Raw genomic sequence first — 18,985 nt, forward strand, 5'->3', positions numbered from 1 at the left:
CCGTTCACTTTCAACTTTATCTGGATGCCTTTTAGTGAAAAAAGCCTTCAGTTTTCCAAGCAAGCGATCACTTCCTTAATTTTATCCCCTGGTTCATTGTCAAAGTCTGAGTGCAGTTGACGTGTTATTGTGTCCCCAGCGATCTCGTTTTCTTGTATCAAAATCATTAGAAGCTTTTCAATATCTTTATTTATTTTTATTCTCCGGGTTGATCAAACAGTGAAACGACTGTCTCAAACTTTATATTCTATTTTTATCTTAAGACAGTAGAGATCGTGAACATGCTTCGCCAATATTCTGTCACCATTACTGTAACTTTACCCCACTTTCATATTTTACGATAACCTTTTGTTTCCCTTTGGAGCCCTGGCTCTTTTTTAATCTCCAATTTTCACAGGACCACAGCCCGATATTAAATACTTTATGTTTTTTAACTAGTCAAGTCAACTCATGTTTATTTGTACAGAATAGCCCTTAATCACAAGATGTCTCAAAGGGCTGCACAGACCACAGACTATAGCTATAAACAACGTGCAATGGCAAAAAGGATTGTAGTCCTGGTGGCAACAAACAATAAATTAACGGACTAAATCATTTGGCAATACAATGCAGGTGGGTTGAAGGAGTCTCACCTACCACGCAGGACACCATTGGTGCGTACCTGATTGAACCTTTAGTGGTCGTGTCACTGACTTCGGATACTGGAAAAGTGATCATAAAATGAAGTATATTTTAAACGTAAGCTATTTCAGATAGTGTAACATTCTCAAGATTCATCAATCGTTGAAGGAGGTACCACTGTTGTTATTTCAGAGTTTTAAATACAGCTTTGATGAGATTATGTACGCTGGGGAAAATATCAACGGGGAGAAATGACACCCTCCCTTATTAGTAGTTGTTTTCAGAGTTGTGTTACCTGCTGATTTAGAATTGTATTTTTCTCCGCAGACCAAACAACCGATTGAAAAAAGTAGCAGAGTAGTGTACCATGTTATAACAACAGTTGAGCAACTCAATTGTATAAATAACGCGTTAAACTACTCGTTAACCAGGAACGGGTTCCTTTGTAATGTGATACTTCCAACACTGTTTGGGAGGCCTTGCACCTGAAGCCAGTGATGCTCTACTGAAGATGTTGGGCGTGAGGGGAGAACAAAGAGGAGGTTGAGGGGGCGTGGAAAGAACCTTCCCGAGTAGTGATTTGACGCAAGGATGCTTTTCCATTCTGAATATCCTCCTTGTTGGCTCTCGTCCAACTCCTCTCAGGGAGCCCACTCGATTCCTTTTTTTTATGACTGCGCTCTCCCATCAGTGTGCTGCTGCGCTTGAGGAAAGGGGGAAGCCGGTCTGAAGCTTCTCGTCAGACCGCCACAGCCATCGTCTCTCTTCCCTCATCCCCACATGGGGCTGTAGTAGTGCGAGCACTCACACTTTTTCAAGAGGGATTTATTTAAATTTTACTTTTTTTAATTTACCGACCAAAGTTCGCGCAGCACTCGCGCGGGCGATCACCATGGAGACGCAGAGAGGACGCGCGAGGTGGAGGACGAAAAGTTGGCTGCGGGGGTCCATGCTGTCCGCTGCACTCATCTTAGTTCTCCAAATTGCCACTGTCAGAGCTGGTAAGAACTGATTTGGAGAAATTTGCGTCTTTAACTCGGGGACGTAATTGCTGGGAAAATGTCTCTTGCACTTTGTATTATTTGAGCTAAACTTGGACGACTTTACGCATTGTTAAACATACTCTGAACTGGTTTTAAGATTCTCTCACGGGTAACGCTTGATTTGTGAGTGATTGAAAGTTTGGACTTGGCACAAATGCACCGAAAAGCACACATTAGGAAGCTTTTGCTAAAGAGAGCAAAGACGTTGAGAGAAACGGGGGAAATATTTGCTCATTTTATGCTCGAAACTTGTGCTTAAACCGCTGCTTGCTACAGTGTTCCGGTATTCGACAGTGGTTTTTACGCACGGCTTTTACGCATGGAATAACGTCAAAATAATACAGTTACGGCTTACTGGAATAACTTATTTGCATAGTAGAAATTAACAGATTCCTCAATAGCCCCCAGAGGAACCTTTTATATGCAACATTATTGCCATACTTCTGTTATGTTTTTAGATTGCTAATTGGTGATCCATGAAATCCATATCACAGGCACTGGAAGTAAATATTTTCCATCTTTCCAATAATACCCAAGTACCCCCACCCCACTTTCTGGGAAAAAAGAGGGGGTGGGCGTTGATGGAAAAAGAGGGGGAAATAGCGGTAGAAAAAGTGAACTATTTTGACTGAAGGTTTAAAAACACATATGTGGGTCACATTAATGTCTGGCTTTGAAGAATAATGTCTGGGGAACCAGAGAGGTATCCATACTGTGCAGCTCTAGGAATAAAACACTGTTTCAATATGTGCGTCTGTTGGCTTTGTTGGAATTCATCCTCTCCAATGTTTGCTTTCTTGGGAGCTTTTCAAAGACCAAATTTAGGACTTTTCAGATGGGATCTTGTGTTGTTTTATTATCCTTTCAATGAACAAAATATGGTTTTGGTGAACAGTTAATTCAACTAAAAGTCAGAAAGCCAAAGTAAACCAGCAGCAAGTATAATAAACTGATATGTGTGGAAACTTCATGATGAAATATTATGCAATAGTGCAGTGGTTAGCCCATACACTGAACCCACGAAAGGTCCCTGATTCGAGACCAGGTGGAAACATATTTTGGCCTGGAGAGGGGATAGGCGCTGTACTAGCCCAAAACAGACCATAAGAAATAGTAACCCTACAGCCTGTGTGGTTATGGGATCCAACCAACCAACTAACCATATACAAATAACATTAGAAAATGTTGCATGAAGATGCTTTACAGGGCTTCAGGTATAAATCCAGGACTTGCATCAAAACCATTCCACAACATCATAGGTAACGAAACGTGTTTTATATTTGCTTACCTAGTTCTAATAGAAGAAGAAAAAGTGTGTTGTCCTTGGATGGAATGCAGCTGACTGTGGCTAATCGAAGTAGCTCCCCTCATAAATCCACTCCAGATATGTTAAGGGCTAGACAAAAATTCACATTTGTTGCCATGTTTAGAGCAGATCTAACTCTTCACCATTGATACACATTAACTCACACTCATTGGTCACCGTTAAGTGAGATGCCAAAATTTTAATCTTTGGATGTAAGTCTTACAATTAGGCTTGTATTGTTGTTTATCATAATTATTGATTTGAATGGAAAACAACTTGGTCAACTGGAATTTTGGACACATGTTTGACTTGCATTCGTGGCAGCACTTTCTTTTCTGTGCCTACAAATACAAGTAACATCCTAGGATTGATCTTGACCAACTGGTCATAAATCCATGACAATTGCCCGATCTCCTGCCATATATCTAGCTACTGAGGGTTATTGTACATTGCGATGACGGCTGTCTTCCAAAATTCTTGTACGGTTTTCTAGGTTTCTACGCGCTGCTGTACCAGACTTTGAACTAAAAAAATACTGCACCTGTTTGAATAAGCGATTGTTCTTTTAAAAATGTTGGTCATAGTTGTGAGTACAGGCTAGGAAAAGCAGGCTGTAAGTCGGATAATACTTTGAGGAAGTAGGTATAAGCAAAATCAGCATTTGTATAAATCTTTTTTTTTTTTTTTTTTTTTTAAAACCATATTGTCGACCTTTGGGCAACCATTAATACTCTATGAGAGGAAATATAAAAACATGACCTCAACTAAAACCAACTAAATGGCTGTTTTGGCACCTGTTTCACCACATAAACCTGTTTTCACAAAGTTTGGAGTCGATTGAACATTTTTTGTTTTTTGTTTTTAATTAAATGGCCAATTTCACCTATAACACGAACGGCCAGTGTGACGTGGCGTTTCTCTAGAATTCACCATTGTGCTAAACACTGCCTAGACACAGTAAAAACTGTTTGCTTTTGCGCTCCTATTTTTACTCCAAGTACTATAAATTGGGCTCTTGACTTAATTATTATCCTTGAAGTAAACCCACTTCAAATAGAACTGTCTTTGGTATTCAAAGACTATAGCTATCCATGGCAGTAAATGAATGATCAGATATCAGTAAATATTGTTGCTCCTAGACTTTAGGAATTAAAAATGAACCTATTATGCAAAAAGTAGTTTGTATTTATGGTACATAGAATTAAATGCAAAGAGCAGTATGAATAGTCAACAGCAATGTTTGTTTAAATAATTATACATGAATATAAGTAAATATGAAACTGCCCATTTAAATCAGTGATTATCAACCAGTGTGGAGTGCAGTGAGGCCTTGTGCTGTGTGCCGCAGTATGTTATACATTTTTATATTTTTAATATTCAATATATTTATTTTCCTACAGCGACTATTGAATTCATATATATCAGTAGGTAGGAGCATATTCTTTTGTTCTTCTTTTTATAGACAAATGTTTTTTTATGGTACAAGTAAATATTAGATTACTTCTTTGATTAAGTTGATCACCTTGCTTATAATTTTCCTCATTTTAATAAACATTTTCGTATTTTACACACACAAAAAAGCATAAGAGTTAAAAAAGTACTACTGTCTGATTTTTTTTTTCTCATTCAAGTACTTCTTTTAAGAAAGACATGAGAAAATATATGGTGAAACAGGTTAAAATGCAGTAAAATCTCAAATTTGGGTAAAAACTATCAACCAAAATAAATAAACGTATTCCTTTCAAGGTTACGGTGATCAAAAATGATAACTAAAACATAAAAAGTGCTTTCCGGAATTTGAAACCTATTTACTCTGTACCGCCATCTCCTGGCTTAAAGTCATGATGGCAGCCTTAGTCAGCTCATTCCTCAAGTGCATTTATTTCTTAGACACCGTTGAACAACCTCTTCTTTTTTAAACTTTAGGGGTTAGGGTTAGAACTGTATTTGAAAGAGGCCTTTTCTTACTTTTACCCTTGTAATGCTACACTAAGAAAAAAACTCAGGGACAAGCATTAAATGATTTTCCACTGATTACATCCGCTCTCCCCCTTTCCAGCATCCTAGTGCCCTGCATGTCCCGGAACAGCATTGCTAAAAGTAAAATAAAAGCAGATGAGAAACCATGATAAAGGCTCTTTAAACTTTGTTGGGCATTGTCAACACATACTTAATAGAGAAAATATTCTTCTTGGCCCTATTGACAGACACCTTAACCTCAAATTATGCAACCTACTGTCAACTTAGGCGACATGATCATTTAGCGTAAAAAAGCCCAGATGAAACTGATGCTGGGAATTATTTCATAACCCTTTTTGTCAGTGTTCCTCAAGACTTTTTAAAGAAAAAATGTGTGCCAGTGTTAGAAAACCATGTTTCAAAATATCACCAACTGCAAATGAGTGAATGGATTACTTCTTAAAAAAGGTCAATGTGAGCAGTAGCATTATGTTCTATCCATTGTCAAATCATTAAAACCAAGTGTCCTCTCCTATCTTGACCCTCCTTCCTGTCGCACCATGATTGAGATGCAAGTTCACCATAATTGCATGATGCGCACACGCGGACATTTGCGGCGTCTGTGAAAGGAGTGCAAGAGGTGGGGGTCGTTTTAATTGCTTTCATTGCTGCCAAACCTTGTTGGAGCTCCTCTTGTCATTGGGAAATAGAAAAAAGTCCCTGAGAGAAGAGTCCTCAATTTAATCACAGCCCAAATCCACATCAAAAAGAATAGTTGGGGTGGAATTTTCCTGCCACTGCAAATGTGGCGTTCCATTGCCCTAATTTCGACGGTTTATTTCATCTTCATTTTGTTTCATGTATCTGCACACACCTTAGGCAGTTTATCCCTTTTTCCTCTACTTTTTTTTCCAAGTTGAGGTTGTTAACGCTGCTTAAGAGTGCCGACGCATGTTGACAAATGAGCTGTCTTAGTGGTCAGCCAACACTGCATTAAAAAGATGGCAGTTATTAGTCGGTTCACTGTTTGGTCCGAGCCGGGGCGTCTGGAATGCCAGAGTGGGATGATGCTCTGTGCGGTCTGAAGAAGAAAAGCGAAGAAAGGAAAGTGTTGAGTGAGGATGGGGGTAGGGAGATGGGTGGGTGTCCTCAGCAATAGGCCACATCTGGAATATATGAAGCTTTGAGGTATGCAGAAATGCACAAAGGTATTCCCAAAGTCGCAAGAAGCAATAGTTCAACACCATCTTTCAACAGCCACATGTGCTTATTTTACTTATTTATAAATGTGCCCTATTTTCCCACATTTTAAATCATAGCTACTTACTTGATTCAATATCTAACTAATGTATCATTATGCAATTTACAGCTAGCCATCAATAAAGTCCCTGGAGCAGACATGTCAAACACACCATCCTTGGGCCGGATCTGGCTCATTAGATAATTTTATTAGGCCCGGCATAAACTTCAAATGAAGAAGTGTTTCTAAGTCATTGAAGTTATGATATTTGTTTTTCAAGAAATGCAAAGCGAATGCGCTATCCAGCCCCTAGAAGGGAGTGTTTGGTTTGTAAACCGTGGTAAGTTGGTTCAGATGATAAACTGCAGTCACTCAACTGTTAAAATAAACTACTGAATATAATCAATGCTAATTGTAAACATATTTTTCTCCATTGTGAACAAATGTGATGCGTTTAGAAAATATCCCTGTGTGATTAAAACATTCAGGGTACGTTACTAATGTGGACTGAATAAAAAAGCATAAATACCGAAAAACAAAGCTAAATATTTGGAGTTTACATGATTCCACTGATCTGGCCCGCCTGAGAACAGAAAGGGTGTACCCAGCCCCAGAACCAAACTGAGTTTGACATCCCTTGTCTAGAGAGCCGTAACATACAGGGAGTGCAGAATTATTAGGCAAGTTGTATTTTTGAGGATTAATTTTATTATTGAACAACAACCATGTTCTTAATGAACCCAAAAGTCTCATTAATATCAAAGCTGAATATTTTGGAAGTTGGAGTGGGGCTTTTTTAGTTTTAGCTATTTTAGGAGGATATCTGTGTGTGCAGGTGACTATTACTGTGCATAATTATTAGGCAACTTAACAAAAAACAAATGTATACCCATTTCAATTATTTATTTTCATCAGGGAAACCAATATAACAGCTCAACATTGACAAATATACATTTCTGACATTCAAAAACAAAACAAAAACAAATCAGTGACCAATATAGCCACCTTTCTTTGCAAGGACACTCAAAAGCCTGCCATCCATGGATTCTGTCAGTGCTTTGATCTGTTCACGATCAACATTGCGTGCAGCAGCAACCACAGCGTCCCAGACACTGTTCAGAGAGGTGTACTGTTTTCCCTCCTTGTAAATCTCACATTTGATGAGGGACCACAGGTTCTCTATGGGGTTCAGATCAGGTGAACAAGGAGGCCATGTCATTAGTTTTTCTTCTTTTAGACCCTTTCTTGCCAGCCACACTGTGGAGTACTTGGATGCGTGTGATGGAGCGTTGTCCTGCATGAAAATCATGTTTTTCTTGAAGGATGCGGACTTCTTCCTGTACCACTGCTTGAAGAAGGTGTCTTCCAGAAACTGGCAGTAGGACTGGGAGTTGAGCTTGAGTCCATCCTCAACCCGAAAAGGCCCCACAAGCTCATCTTTGATGATACCAGCCCATACCAGTACCCCACCTCCACCTTGCTGGCGTCTGAGGCGGACTGGAGCTCTCTGCCCTTTACCGATCCAGCCACGGGCCCATCCATCTGGCCCATCAAGACTCACTCTCATTTCATCACTCCATAAAACCTTAGAAAAATCCGTCTTGAGATTTTTCTTGGCCCAGTCTTGACGTTTCAGCTTGTGTGTCTTGTTCAGTGGTGGTCGTTTTTCAGCCTTTCTTACCTTGGCCATGTCTCTGAGTATTGCACACCTTGTGCTTTTGGGCACTCCAGTGATGTTGCAGCTCTGAAATATGGCAAAACTGGTGGCAAGTGGCATCTGTACGCTTGACTTTTCTCAGTTCACGGGCAGTTATTTTGCGCCTTGGTTTTTCTACACGCTTCTTGCGACCCTGTTGACTATTTTGAATGTAACGCTTGATTGTTCGATGATCACGCTTCAGAAGCTTGGCAATTTTAAGAGTGCTGCATCCCTCTGCAAGATATCTCACTATTTTTGACTTTTCAGAGCCTGTCAAGTCCCTCTTCTGACCCATTTTGCCAAAGGAAAGGAAGTTGCCTAATAATTATGCACACCTGATATAGGGTGTTGATGTCATTAGACCACACCCCTTCTCATTACAGAGATGCACATCACCTGATATGCTTAATTGGTAGTAGGCTTTCGAGCCTATACAGCTTGGAGTAAGACAACATGCATAAAGAGGATGATGTGGTCAAAATACTCATTTGCCTAATAATTCTGCACTCCCTGTAGTAGTCATGAGAAGTTTACAGAAATGATATATTGCATAAAGCCCTGCCAGCCCAAACATGGTATTTTGATTAAAGTTGTGTTTATTGAGAATGAATTATACGCAATATCGATACGTTTTGTTTTGTTTTTGGAAATCACCTCTGAGATGTCTCTGGCTCAATTAATGACCAAACACAGTTAACTTGCTTTCTGAATCAGAGCAATTTTCTGAGGTCTGAGCAGCAAGTACAAAAATAGCCCCCTAAGCTGGATATGCAAGTCCATTTTTCCCTTTTGATAGATTATTTTCTACTAATAATATAATAACTAAAAGAGGTTGGTGAAGCACTGAACCCAGGACTAAACTTTATATCTGGCATATGCCCAGTTGGACATAGTTTTTTGCAGCAATATGGTGCTGTATCATGAACAATTACATACAGTTTACTCACAGGCCTAGAGCACAACTCAAAGAGACCAAAATATCAATTTGCAATGTTGATAATAAACTGAAGCTATAATACCCATGATTGGTTCGGTCTTGGACCAGGCGGGGCCATGTCGAAGCAGCAGGGCCATGTCAAAATGCCAGGTCTTATTTTAGTGGCTTGCCATAGCCGATTTTATACCGATTACAAGGATAAAAAACTAAGTTAAGTCAAGTTATAGCACTCAAGTAGTTAATAAGCTTGTTAAACATAATCACCCATATACTAACTACTAATCACTTTGTAGACTATCAAACAGTACATTTTCAAAGATTGACAAATTAATACATCAGCAAAGGGATAATGCATATTATTTTCCACTAGATGTTGCAATGCAACCGTTAACGAGTGCTACGAAGCACAAGTAAAAATAATAAAAACTTTGGAGACCCAAAGTGACCAAACCACATTTTTTTTCTCCTCATTTTTTTGTCTGGGCTTTCGAGAGGTCATTGGTTTTGGGGGGTATCCGTAACAGGCAAAATGGCAAACAATGATGTCAGTTCCCTCCAGGTGAAGTTCATGTGAGGTAAAACTACATTTCTCAATCTACGAGTAGGGTTGCGGGGGTCATCTTAGGGCAGTTGGCAGGGGACACATTGAACTGGTTGCCAGCTAGTCGCAGGGTACACAAAGACTGACAACTCACTTGCTCACACATAGGGACAGTTTGGACCAGGCAATTTACCTGACATGCAAGTTTTTGTGATGCGGGAGGAAACCCACGCAGGCAAGGGGAGAACGTGCAAACTCCACACGGGGAGGCCGTGGTAGCTGGACTTGAACCCTGAACCTCTGCACCGTGGGGCTGGCGCTAACCACCCAGCCACCGTGGCGCCTGGAGTAATGTATATACCGGTTTAAATCTTTTAAACACGCTATTTATCATTGGAAACAAGAAACTTTTAAATAGCCAACTGAAGAATTCCCAACTTCTTGCTAAGGCAGGTCACAGAAGCAGAGGTAGAGGATAAAGTTGGGGCCATTCTAGTTTAGTCCTGTGTATGTTTTATTAAAGCGGGGCAAGGGGTGTGTCGGGAGGGGTGCCAGGCCCATAATAGGTTCAGCATGTGGACTTCAAGCTTTCGTCTCAACACAGCAGCAGCCCCTCATACAGGAACAGCGCAATCAGCACTTCCCTCGCTTTGCGTGCCGTCACCTGAACACCATATCAAGCGGCGGATGTTTTTATTTGAGGCTTTTTAAATTTGAAAATGTGCAAACGGGTCAAAAGTCACCGACCATGGATCATAATCTTGTCACGCTTGAGGTTTTTCCCACGGAAATTATTTTGTAACTCAGAGGATTTTGAGGTCATTTTGAAGACACATTTTGTGCTATTCAGAGTACTGTAAAGCCTCATTTTCCGCGGGGGTTGTGATCCGCAATAGTCAAAACCCGAAATGTAGAAACTAATATTTACACATTTTTCAAATACATTGAAACCAAAGAACCCTAGGTACAGGGTCAAGTATTTCTTTGAACAATAAATGTACTATTCTTTATAAAGGTTCTTTGTTTCCAGATAACTTTTTTACTGTCAAATGATGATGTTAAAAATGATCTTGCTCTTATACTGTATTACACTATAGTGTTGACAATAATTCTAGGACACTATCCTTACCTTAGATGATATTTTTTTGTTGTGGACATTATGGGGAAAGCACAAACGTGGCTTGAAAATGCTTTAATCTTTCTTTAGCAAAGGGGTCTCACACTCAATTTACTTGGGGGCCACCGCAGCTAGATTCTTAGTAAAGTTGGGTCAAATCAGGTTTTCAACAAAAACAGCACTGATAAAACATTCCCCTGTTATTAATGTATTTTTTATTCCTTTTTCTACACAAGACTAGATTTATAAATTAATTAATAGAAAATATTAAAAATGAATATGAAAATCAATCAGAAACAAACAAATTCATAGTCTACTTGTGCTGACAGCGTGTACTATTTACCACCGTGGTTAACAATATTTGTAAGAGATTAGACATTGCACATAAAGATAAACCAAAAAGAGAAAAATAAGATAAAACAATAGATTTTATATATATATATATATATATATATATATATATATATATATATATATATATATATATAAAGATTGGTTAAAACATTTACGAGTTAGTGCTGAACCACTAGCCTAAGTTGCGATATTGGCATACCTGTCTGTCAATGTATACATGTTCCAATATATTATACGTTTTTTGATCATTTTAAATTGTGTACGCTGTGTAACAGTTTTTGTACAGGAAATTCAAAGAAAAACCTTGTTTTTTGTTGGACCGAACTGATTCTTGCCGAATTAGACACAAATCAGAAACATATCGTTCACTGTTAGCAGCTGACAACATAATTTGAAAATGCTAATATTCTTGCAGTATGGTTTATTACCTCTTAATAGAGGTACTAGCAATATAAATACGGGGAGCAATTGATTGAGGTTGACAGGTATACATACAGGACAATTAAACATAAAACAATTTAACAATAATGCAATAAAAGGTAGTGCTATGACATTTAACAGATTCCCAAATAAGCAGATGAATGTATACATGAAATATATGAATACTCATTTTTTCTATACAAAGGCAAAATATATATATTTCACATTTTTTTCACACTTCTTTAAGTTAGTGATGGCCTATTTGATTAGGTCAGGAATGTTATTTGCAGTCTAGGTAAATTGAAAAGCAGAACTGTGATTTTACACATATTTTACTTTTTGAGACATATTCTCAAGTACCACAAGTGGGTCAAGTAACCCCAAGGACACTTATTGCTGTTTGAGATTCAATGGCTTATAGACAAAACTGTGCTTTGGAGACGGTGACCCAGAATAAAATGACTCACTATGTAGAAATTATCTCTATCAAGAAAAGCCACTTTGGTGAACTGTGGGTGAAATTAGCTGTTTTGTTGTTGCGTTATTTTTTTTTTTTAGTTTTAACAAAAGCACCAAAACATGGAAAGTGCCTGTGACCCAAGGGAAAATAAAAATCTGGACAAACAGCTTAAATCAAATTTTGGAGTTGCCAAATTTTCTAAATATAAAAACAAGCAGTAAAAAGTGAAACCTGACAATCTAACACAAAAGAGCCAAAATATGTACTTGTGTATATTTCTACGCTGAGTGACCTGAAAGAACTCTTTCACGGCACAAACGCTATCAGCCGGCTTCATTTCCACTCTTATCATCGCAGATAGAAATCGTCACGTGACGGGAAATGGACACAAAACGGGGGGATTTGCTTGAGGAATGCAGTGTGTATTTTTTGGGTAGGGGGCGAGGCATGAAAAAGGAGTCTTTTGGACAGTTTTGAGAGGTTTGGAGGGTACTGCAGGAAGCAGCAAAAGGAACTGTAGAAACCTGCTACTACTATAAAAATAATATCGGGCCCTGAACAATTCTTATTGCATGTTTTCATCAGACCTAGCGGCACCTCTGTTTCCCTGGAGTGTGGGTTGGCAACCCAAAATGTTAAAAGAACCATATTGGACCAAAAAAAGCATGTTTGTAAGTGCAAAAATCAAAAGCTTTATGTAAGCCGTATAAGGAAGACAATACATATATATAAGTTGCAGGAGCTACATGGTTTTAAGTTTTTTTGGTTCGTATGTGGCAGCAGGGGGCAGCACGGCAGCACAGTGGTTAGCGTGTGTGCGGCACAGTTCTGAGGTCGTAAGATCGAACCTCCTATGTGGAGTTTGCAGGTTCTCCCCGTGCTTGCGTGGGCTTCCTCCAGGTACTCTTGTTTCCTCCCACATTCCCAAAACATGCATGTTAGGTTAATTGACCGGTCCAAATTGGCCCTAGGTGTGAATGAGCGAGCGAATTGTCTGTCCCTGTGTGCCTTGCGACTGGCTGGCAACCAGTTCAGGGTGTCCCCTGCCCACTGCCAAAAGATAGCTGGGATGGGCTCCAGCACCCCTGCGACCCTACTGAGGATAAGCAGTGGAGATAATGGATGGGTGGATGTGGCAGCAGGTAATGATTTGGAGGATGAGAAGAAGAGGGTGGGTGAAGGGTGCAAGAAAAACGAGTGTGCTGAACGGATTGTTCAAATGCAGAGAGCTGAGAATAGATGCTATTTTCAAGATTCTTCAAGTGTGCGAGGTTGCAAAACTGTTACTTGACACATGCACTCTTGGAAAGCCGTCTTTTTCAGCTCCGCTCTTTCGGCTCCCAATCAACTCTTCAAGTTGTTTTTTTTTTGTTTAATCCATATATTATCACTCATAATGTATTATTATGAATGACTTAAAAAACGGGAAAATAAAGCAACATTCACACTCTAATGTTTACACTGAAAAACACTGGAAACCTAAATCAAAATATTGATAAAGTTACAAAGATAATGATGAAATACAAAACAATTTTAATCTTTTTTATATCCAAAAAATTCAAAGTCGACAGCACAGAATCCCGGGAAGAATTGAATTTTGACCAGTCCCAAGAGAAGAATAGCGTCTCGAAAGGACCTGGCTCTTTATTGGTGGGTAGCAGGTTCCTACTTCCACGGGCCGTCTCATAGAACCGTTTTGTTTGCAACCAACCCAAGCATTTACCAATTCGCCTTTTCTTTATTTTCATAATACCTATTTAACTATATGGTAGTTGCTATTTTTAATGGTGACATGATCCGTAAAGACGTGACGTAAAACAACTCAAAAGGAGAGCTGAAAACATCTTTATTCAAAGTAATGCACCACTTTTGACCAACGGTAATGGCGGAAAAGAGAACTAGTTAGATTACCCTGATACTGAAAATAATGGCACTGTTACGTAATGGGGTTGTTTATAACAATGTTATTCCCATCACTGGACATAGGCGACTTAAAAGAGGAAGCGGCACATCATCTAACTCCTGAGTTGTCGAAGATTTTTAAAAGTGAGCATGAATATTTCATTGGATTTAGTAATTTGGAGTACAACTGATAGTGTGGTAAAGATGTTCTTTATGCTAGTTCTCTCAATAACTCCTAATATGTTACGACATTACTGACATCACCAGGCATGCCAGTCGAGTAACGACAGTATACCATACACCTATACAGCCTGCTGTTTACTATTTTATTTTAATTTTAAATTGCCTTTCAAGATGTCACGTATGTTTCTGGTGTTTGATTTTATCCCCACAAAATGCGACTTATATAATTTCTATTCCTTTTTAATGTTGCATTTTTTATTATCTGAAGCAATTCATCGTCTGGAAAATACGATGAATACGAAATTAAATAACAGTAAACATTTTTTTTTTGAAAAGGAAAGAAATCTCATAATAATAAATCATACAACCTTTTAACTTTGTTTAGCTACGGGTATACAATAGATTCATTTTTGTTTTGATATAAGTGCAGTTTTTTGGGCAAAATTATATTTATTTTTGATAAACTCTAAATTAAACCTTTTGGAAAATTGGAAAATGCACTTTCATGTAATGTAATAAAACAATTAGAATACACTGCCATAGAAATGTCAGTTGAAAAACAACTGTGTCGTCATAGTATGCCCTTGTATGCTGAAGAATTTCTAGATTAAAAAAAAAACACACATTGAAAAATGTTTGGTAAAATAAAGATAAAATGCCTCCTGAAGTCTTTAAATTGTTTTGTCTTTTTCTTATAAACATATATGTTCCTAAAACTGCCTAGTCCTTTTTTTTGATAAAAAAGTGGGAATTATGGTGTTATTTTTTGAAAATGAGAGCAATGTCACAATCAGTAGCTTCCAACTTTTCAACTTTACTTTTTGAGCTATACCATCGCTATACAGTTCTACTTTAATCGAATTGCACCTCCTTCTTCTGCTACCACAGCCGAGCCAGTGGACGTACTGAAGGCTTTGGACTTCAAAAGCTCACCACAAGGAGTCAAGAGAACACCCGGATTCTGCACAATGCGCCGAGGCTCCAAACCCGATATTGCGTACAGAGTAACCAAGAACGCTCAGATCAGCGCTCCGACAAAGCAGCTCTTCCCAGGTAAACATCGCCGTTTTTAGAATGAACACTTGAAGATTCTCAATGTTGCATAATACATCCAGATGAAAGAATAAACGGATCATTTGAAGTGTTTAGATTTGATGTATGATTCATTCCAGTTTGGTACTCTGGGTTTTGGTTTAAAAACTGCTCAGATTTACTTAAATACAATGTGGTTCAGTGAAAGTAAGCCTTTATATTTGGCAAAGAATGGTCACCCAAACGTGATTCCAGTTTTCTTTATTTATTTATCTTTATCCATACAGTATTTGAGAAAAAGGTTGTATCCATCTAACACAGGGGTTTCCAACATGGTGTCCGCGGGCACCAGGTACCCTCATAAGAACACCTGGGTAGCCCGGAGATAGGTTCCGAAAATAGCTCACAAGTGATTTTCTAGTAAATAATGTGTGATTTTCTAGCATATTAGATATTTAACTGACCGGTGATGTTTCAGTGGTTGACCTAGCTTTTAGTAATTTTAACCTGGTGATATTATGGTAATACAATATTTATTTTTCTAATGTATATTGAAATGCTGTAGAGGGCATTCCATTTCATAACCTTGGCCCTCAGTAAGAAGAGATAAGATGAAATAAGATAAGTCCTTTATTTAGCCCACAATGGTGAAATTTCTTTTGGTACAGCAGCAAGACAGTGAATAATAAATAACGAATAACAGCTAGAATATGAACAGTATTTAGTTTTAGATAGATAAAGTAAAAAATCAAAAACCAGAATATTTTCAATGGCTTTTGTGCAAAACAGTTAAAGTAAGGTGGCCAGTAATATGCAAAGTCATGGAGGTCGTGCAGTCTATCAGAGGCACTGCTTATTGTACAGTCTGACAGCTGCAGGAAGGAAGGACCTGCAGAACCGCTCCTTACACACTTGGGTTGCTACGTCCAAATCAATCCAACCCTCGATAACTATTTTACGGCTTTATACAATTTACAGCTGCTACAGCCGTGACAAATATAAAAAAACATCAGTAATAACCCCATAGAATTTCACTATTAATTAGTAATATAGCCAAATTTTAACCATGAAAAAAAATCGAATTTGTTTGTGCAAAAAGATTGATATTAGTCTGTCGTACAAATAAGACATGCGTTTCTGTTCCATCAAAAGTTTTTTTTTTCCACCATCAAAGCTGATGCCGAAAGTGGAGCGTGCCTGTTTGTATTTCTGGCATAAGATTTTACCCAATTCAGGACTGAAAATGTTTGACAGAAGCAGTGGACACAATGCTGGTTTGTTTTTTCGTCACTTTTTGTTGTGATACTTCTATTATCGCCCCCTAGCCAATCATGGTTTGTAAAAGCACTGGCATTTCTTACATCTTTTAGAATGCCATGGTTTCGCCAAATCGAAATCTCATTGGCTAAACCAACTGCTTCCTCTGCACTTATGTTATACTACAGGGCTATCAGAACCTCCTTATAGATCTTTGACCATGGCAATAAGCAATGTCTGAAATGTGATTGGTCAAATGCTTAAGTATGAAAGCACACACATAGAAGCAGCGCAACCAGGGGAAAAGCTATGAAAGGAAACTGACACACAGTTTGGAATTACTTAATAAGTATTCATGGACAAAACATAATTAACATCACACGATTCAGATATTTTTTGGGCCAGCATAGAAGGCATCGCTGGCCCTGACAGCCCACCACTGTTAAATTGGTAGCCCTTCAGGCCAATCAATAACAGGATGTAGCTATCAGCTTCAAAAAGGTTGGTGAACCCTGATCCAAAACAAATACAGCCAGGCATCAGACAATGACAGATTACTAAGGTTGTCAGTGAAAAATAGGAGAACATGTATTCAATTTTATTTCACCGAAAGACATAAAATGCCTCATGATTGGATAAAGCTTTGCCATACGGTCTCAATCAACAGCTTCCATTGTTCAATCTTCCTATTAACAAAGAGCAACACCCGCTTCGTGTTATCCTATCATATGTGGAAAAGCGGTGACACACAACTTGTGATTAAATAAAGTGTAAACTGCCAGCGTCATTACAGTGCACCCACTTATCAAGTTTAATTGCTGCCAGTCTCCACTATGCGGCAGTTGGCATGCTGTTGGAAACTGTCTGGCTATTTTGTTTTACCAGACACAGAAGCCTGCCATGACGCATTGCGTCTCAACCTGAAGAGCGTGTGAGTAGTCGAATGCCTTATGCACAGGCACCTCAGTAAATCCACAAAATAGTGATTCCTCGAAAGCATTTTTGGTGGATATAATCAAGATTTTCTATGACTGCAGTTATCTGGAGTTGGGACGTTTTGTTTTTAAACACTTGTGTGAAGGTCTTCACACATGACTGCAGATATACTGTATATATTCAAACTAAAGTAAAACCCCTGTGTCCTTCATTCTAAGTCAAATGTAGATTCATCATCTTAAAGACAAAGCTAAATCAGAAGTACTTATGCCGAGGTATCTTCACACTTAGCCCAACCCATGTGTTTCGCTGCAAGACCTTTCCTCCTATCAAACTAAATGTCTCCATGCCATTAAGATTAACACATATCTTTTAGACTGTACGCTGAAGTTAAGATGGGGAATTTGTCTGTCACACTGTGCTACAAGTAGCTTTAATGCTAAATCGAAATCCTCATCCCTTACAATAAAACAAAATGCCAACATTATAGCAGTCGAAACTTAGTTATTACAACTTTCTTGCATCACAAGCCATGCTTTCTTACTTCAAGTTGAGCTCAATCCAACAATTTTCAAACGCTAAATAAAGCATTACCAGTCCTCTTATTGGCTAAATCCTGATCTAATCAAGTCGCAAACATGATGTTTAAAATTGTGTCCAACCATTCAACATTGTCCAAATAATATTCAAAATAATAGTTCTCATGTATATTTTTTCAAAATAGGTCATAAATTAGACTCATCCTTTCATTATTTTGAAATACAAATTTTCCCGATTTAGTTTTATTTCAAGGCTGTCTTTTGGTTGGAATACTGGAGTTATTTTTATTTAGTTTTTTAAACACATTCTTAGCATGTTCTTAATCTGTTTTACCCATGTAGGGACATTATCTTTCTGTTTCGCAGAGCTAAACTCAACAGACAAGTAATTTATCTTTAAATCAACTACTATTATGTAGTCCTATTTTTGATTATATACTAACTTAATTACTTTGTTTGCTTTTACATAGAGCCATAAACTAGTTTAACTTTCACACACACACAAAAAAACTCTCTTGGCTGTTATGTAGCTGTCATAATTACTGAAAGTAAACTTTCCGACTTCATACTAAATTCCATACTTTAGTAAGTAAACCTACAAAATCCTTGCTAGATAAAAATACTCTCACAAAACTGGTTTATTACTTGACAATGTTGATATTAATACAGATGTTACCCAATTTACAATTGAATAATGAGATATCGAGTGCTAGTTATCAGGCTAAATAGCTATCTCAGTGTGTTACTGAAAGACTGTAGTCAGTTATGGTTACTACTGTATTTTCTGTAATACAAATCCCTCCGGATTAGAAATCGCACTAGCCAAAAAATGCATAATTAAGGATAAAACATATATAAGTCGGACAGGAGTGTATGTTTCACTCTCGGCCGAACTATTAAAAAAAATGCAACTTATAGTCAAGAAAATATGATAGTTACTTATTTTTAAAAATAAATTATCTTATTCCCCAGAGTATTGAGACCTAAATGTAGCACGTTACTCTGAAAGTAATATATTGTTGCAAATTACCATATATAATATCATACAAGCCAACCCTCTTAAGCTGTTATAAAGAAGTTTTGTATGTACAAACATGCCCAATCTTATTGCATGTTGCTGGTGGATTAAGGGTTGTGTGACATGTTAGTCCCAACACTGGCTATCTCACCCATATTGTACCTTCTGACCATGATCAATTATCCTTGGTAACCCTTCCAGGCGGAGTTTTCCCAGAGGACTTCTCCATCATGTTCACTGTCAAGCCCAAATCAGGCCTGCAGTCCTTCTTGCTGTCTGTGTACAACCAGCAAGGGATCCAGCAGCTGGGCGTGGAGGTAGGCCGAGCTCCTGTCTTCCTGTACGAGGACCAATACGGGAAGCCAACGCCCGAGGAATACCCCCTGTTTCGCTCTATCAACCTGGCTGACGGCAAGTGAGT

General features: G+C 38.3%; 1 protein-coding gene across 1 annotated transcript in view; it reads left to right on the forward strand.

Annotated features, from left to right (window-relative positions):
- Positions 1-1,340: 1,340 nt before the first annotated feature.
- LOC148373628 (collagen alpha-1(XI) chain-like) overlaps positions 1,341-18,985 on the forward strand; it is a 94,654-nt gene continuing 77,009 nt past the window's right edge. The window contains exons 1-3 of the mRNA XM_088327490.1: positions 1,341-1,622; positions 14,671-14,835; positions 18,766-18,979. Coding sequence (XP_088183616.1) covers positions 1,514-1,622; positions 14,671-14,835; positions 18,766-18,979 — 488 coding nt within the window. The 5' untranslated portion in view covers positions 1,341-1,513. The remainder of the gene's footprint in view (positions 1,623-14,670; positions 14,836-18,765; positions 18,980-18,985) is intronic.

The sequence above is a fragment of the Urocampus carinirostris genome, chromosome 1 (assembly GCF_059441175.1).
Source record: "Urocampus carinirostris isolate Australia breed hairy pipefish chromosome 1, RoL_Ucar_1.0, whole genome shotgun sequence".
Classification (NCBI taxonomy): Eukaryota; Metazoa; Chordata; class Actinopteri; order Syngnathiformes; family Syngnathidae; genus Urocampus; species Urocampus carinirostris.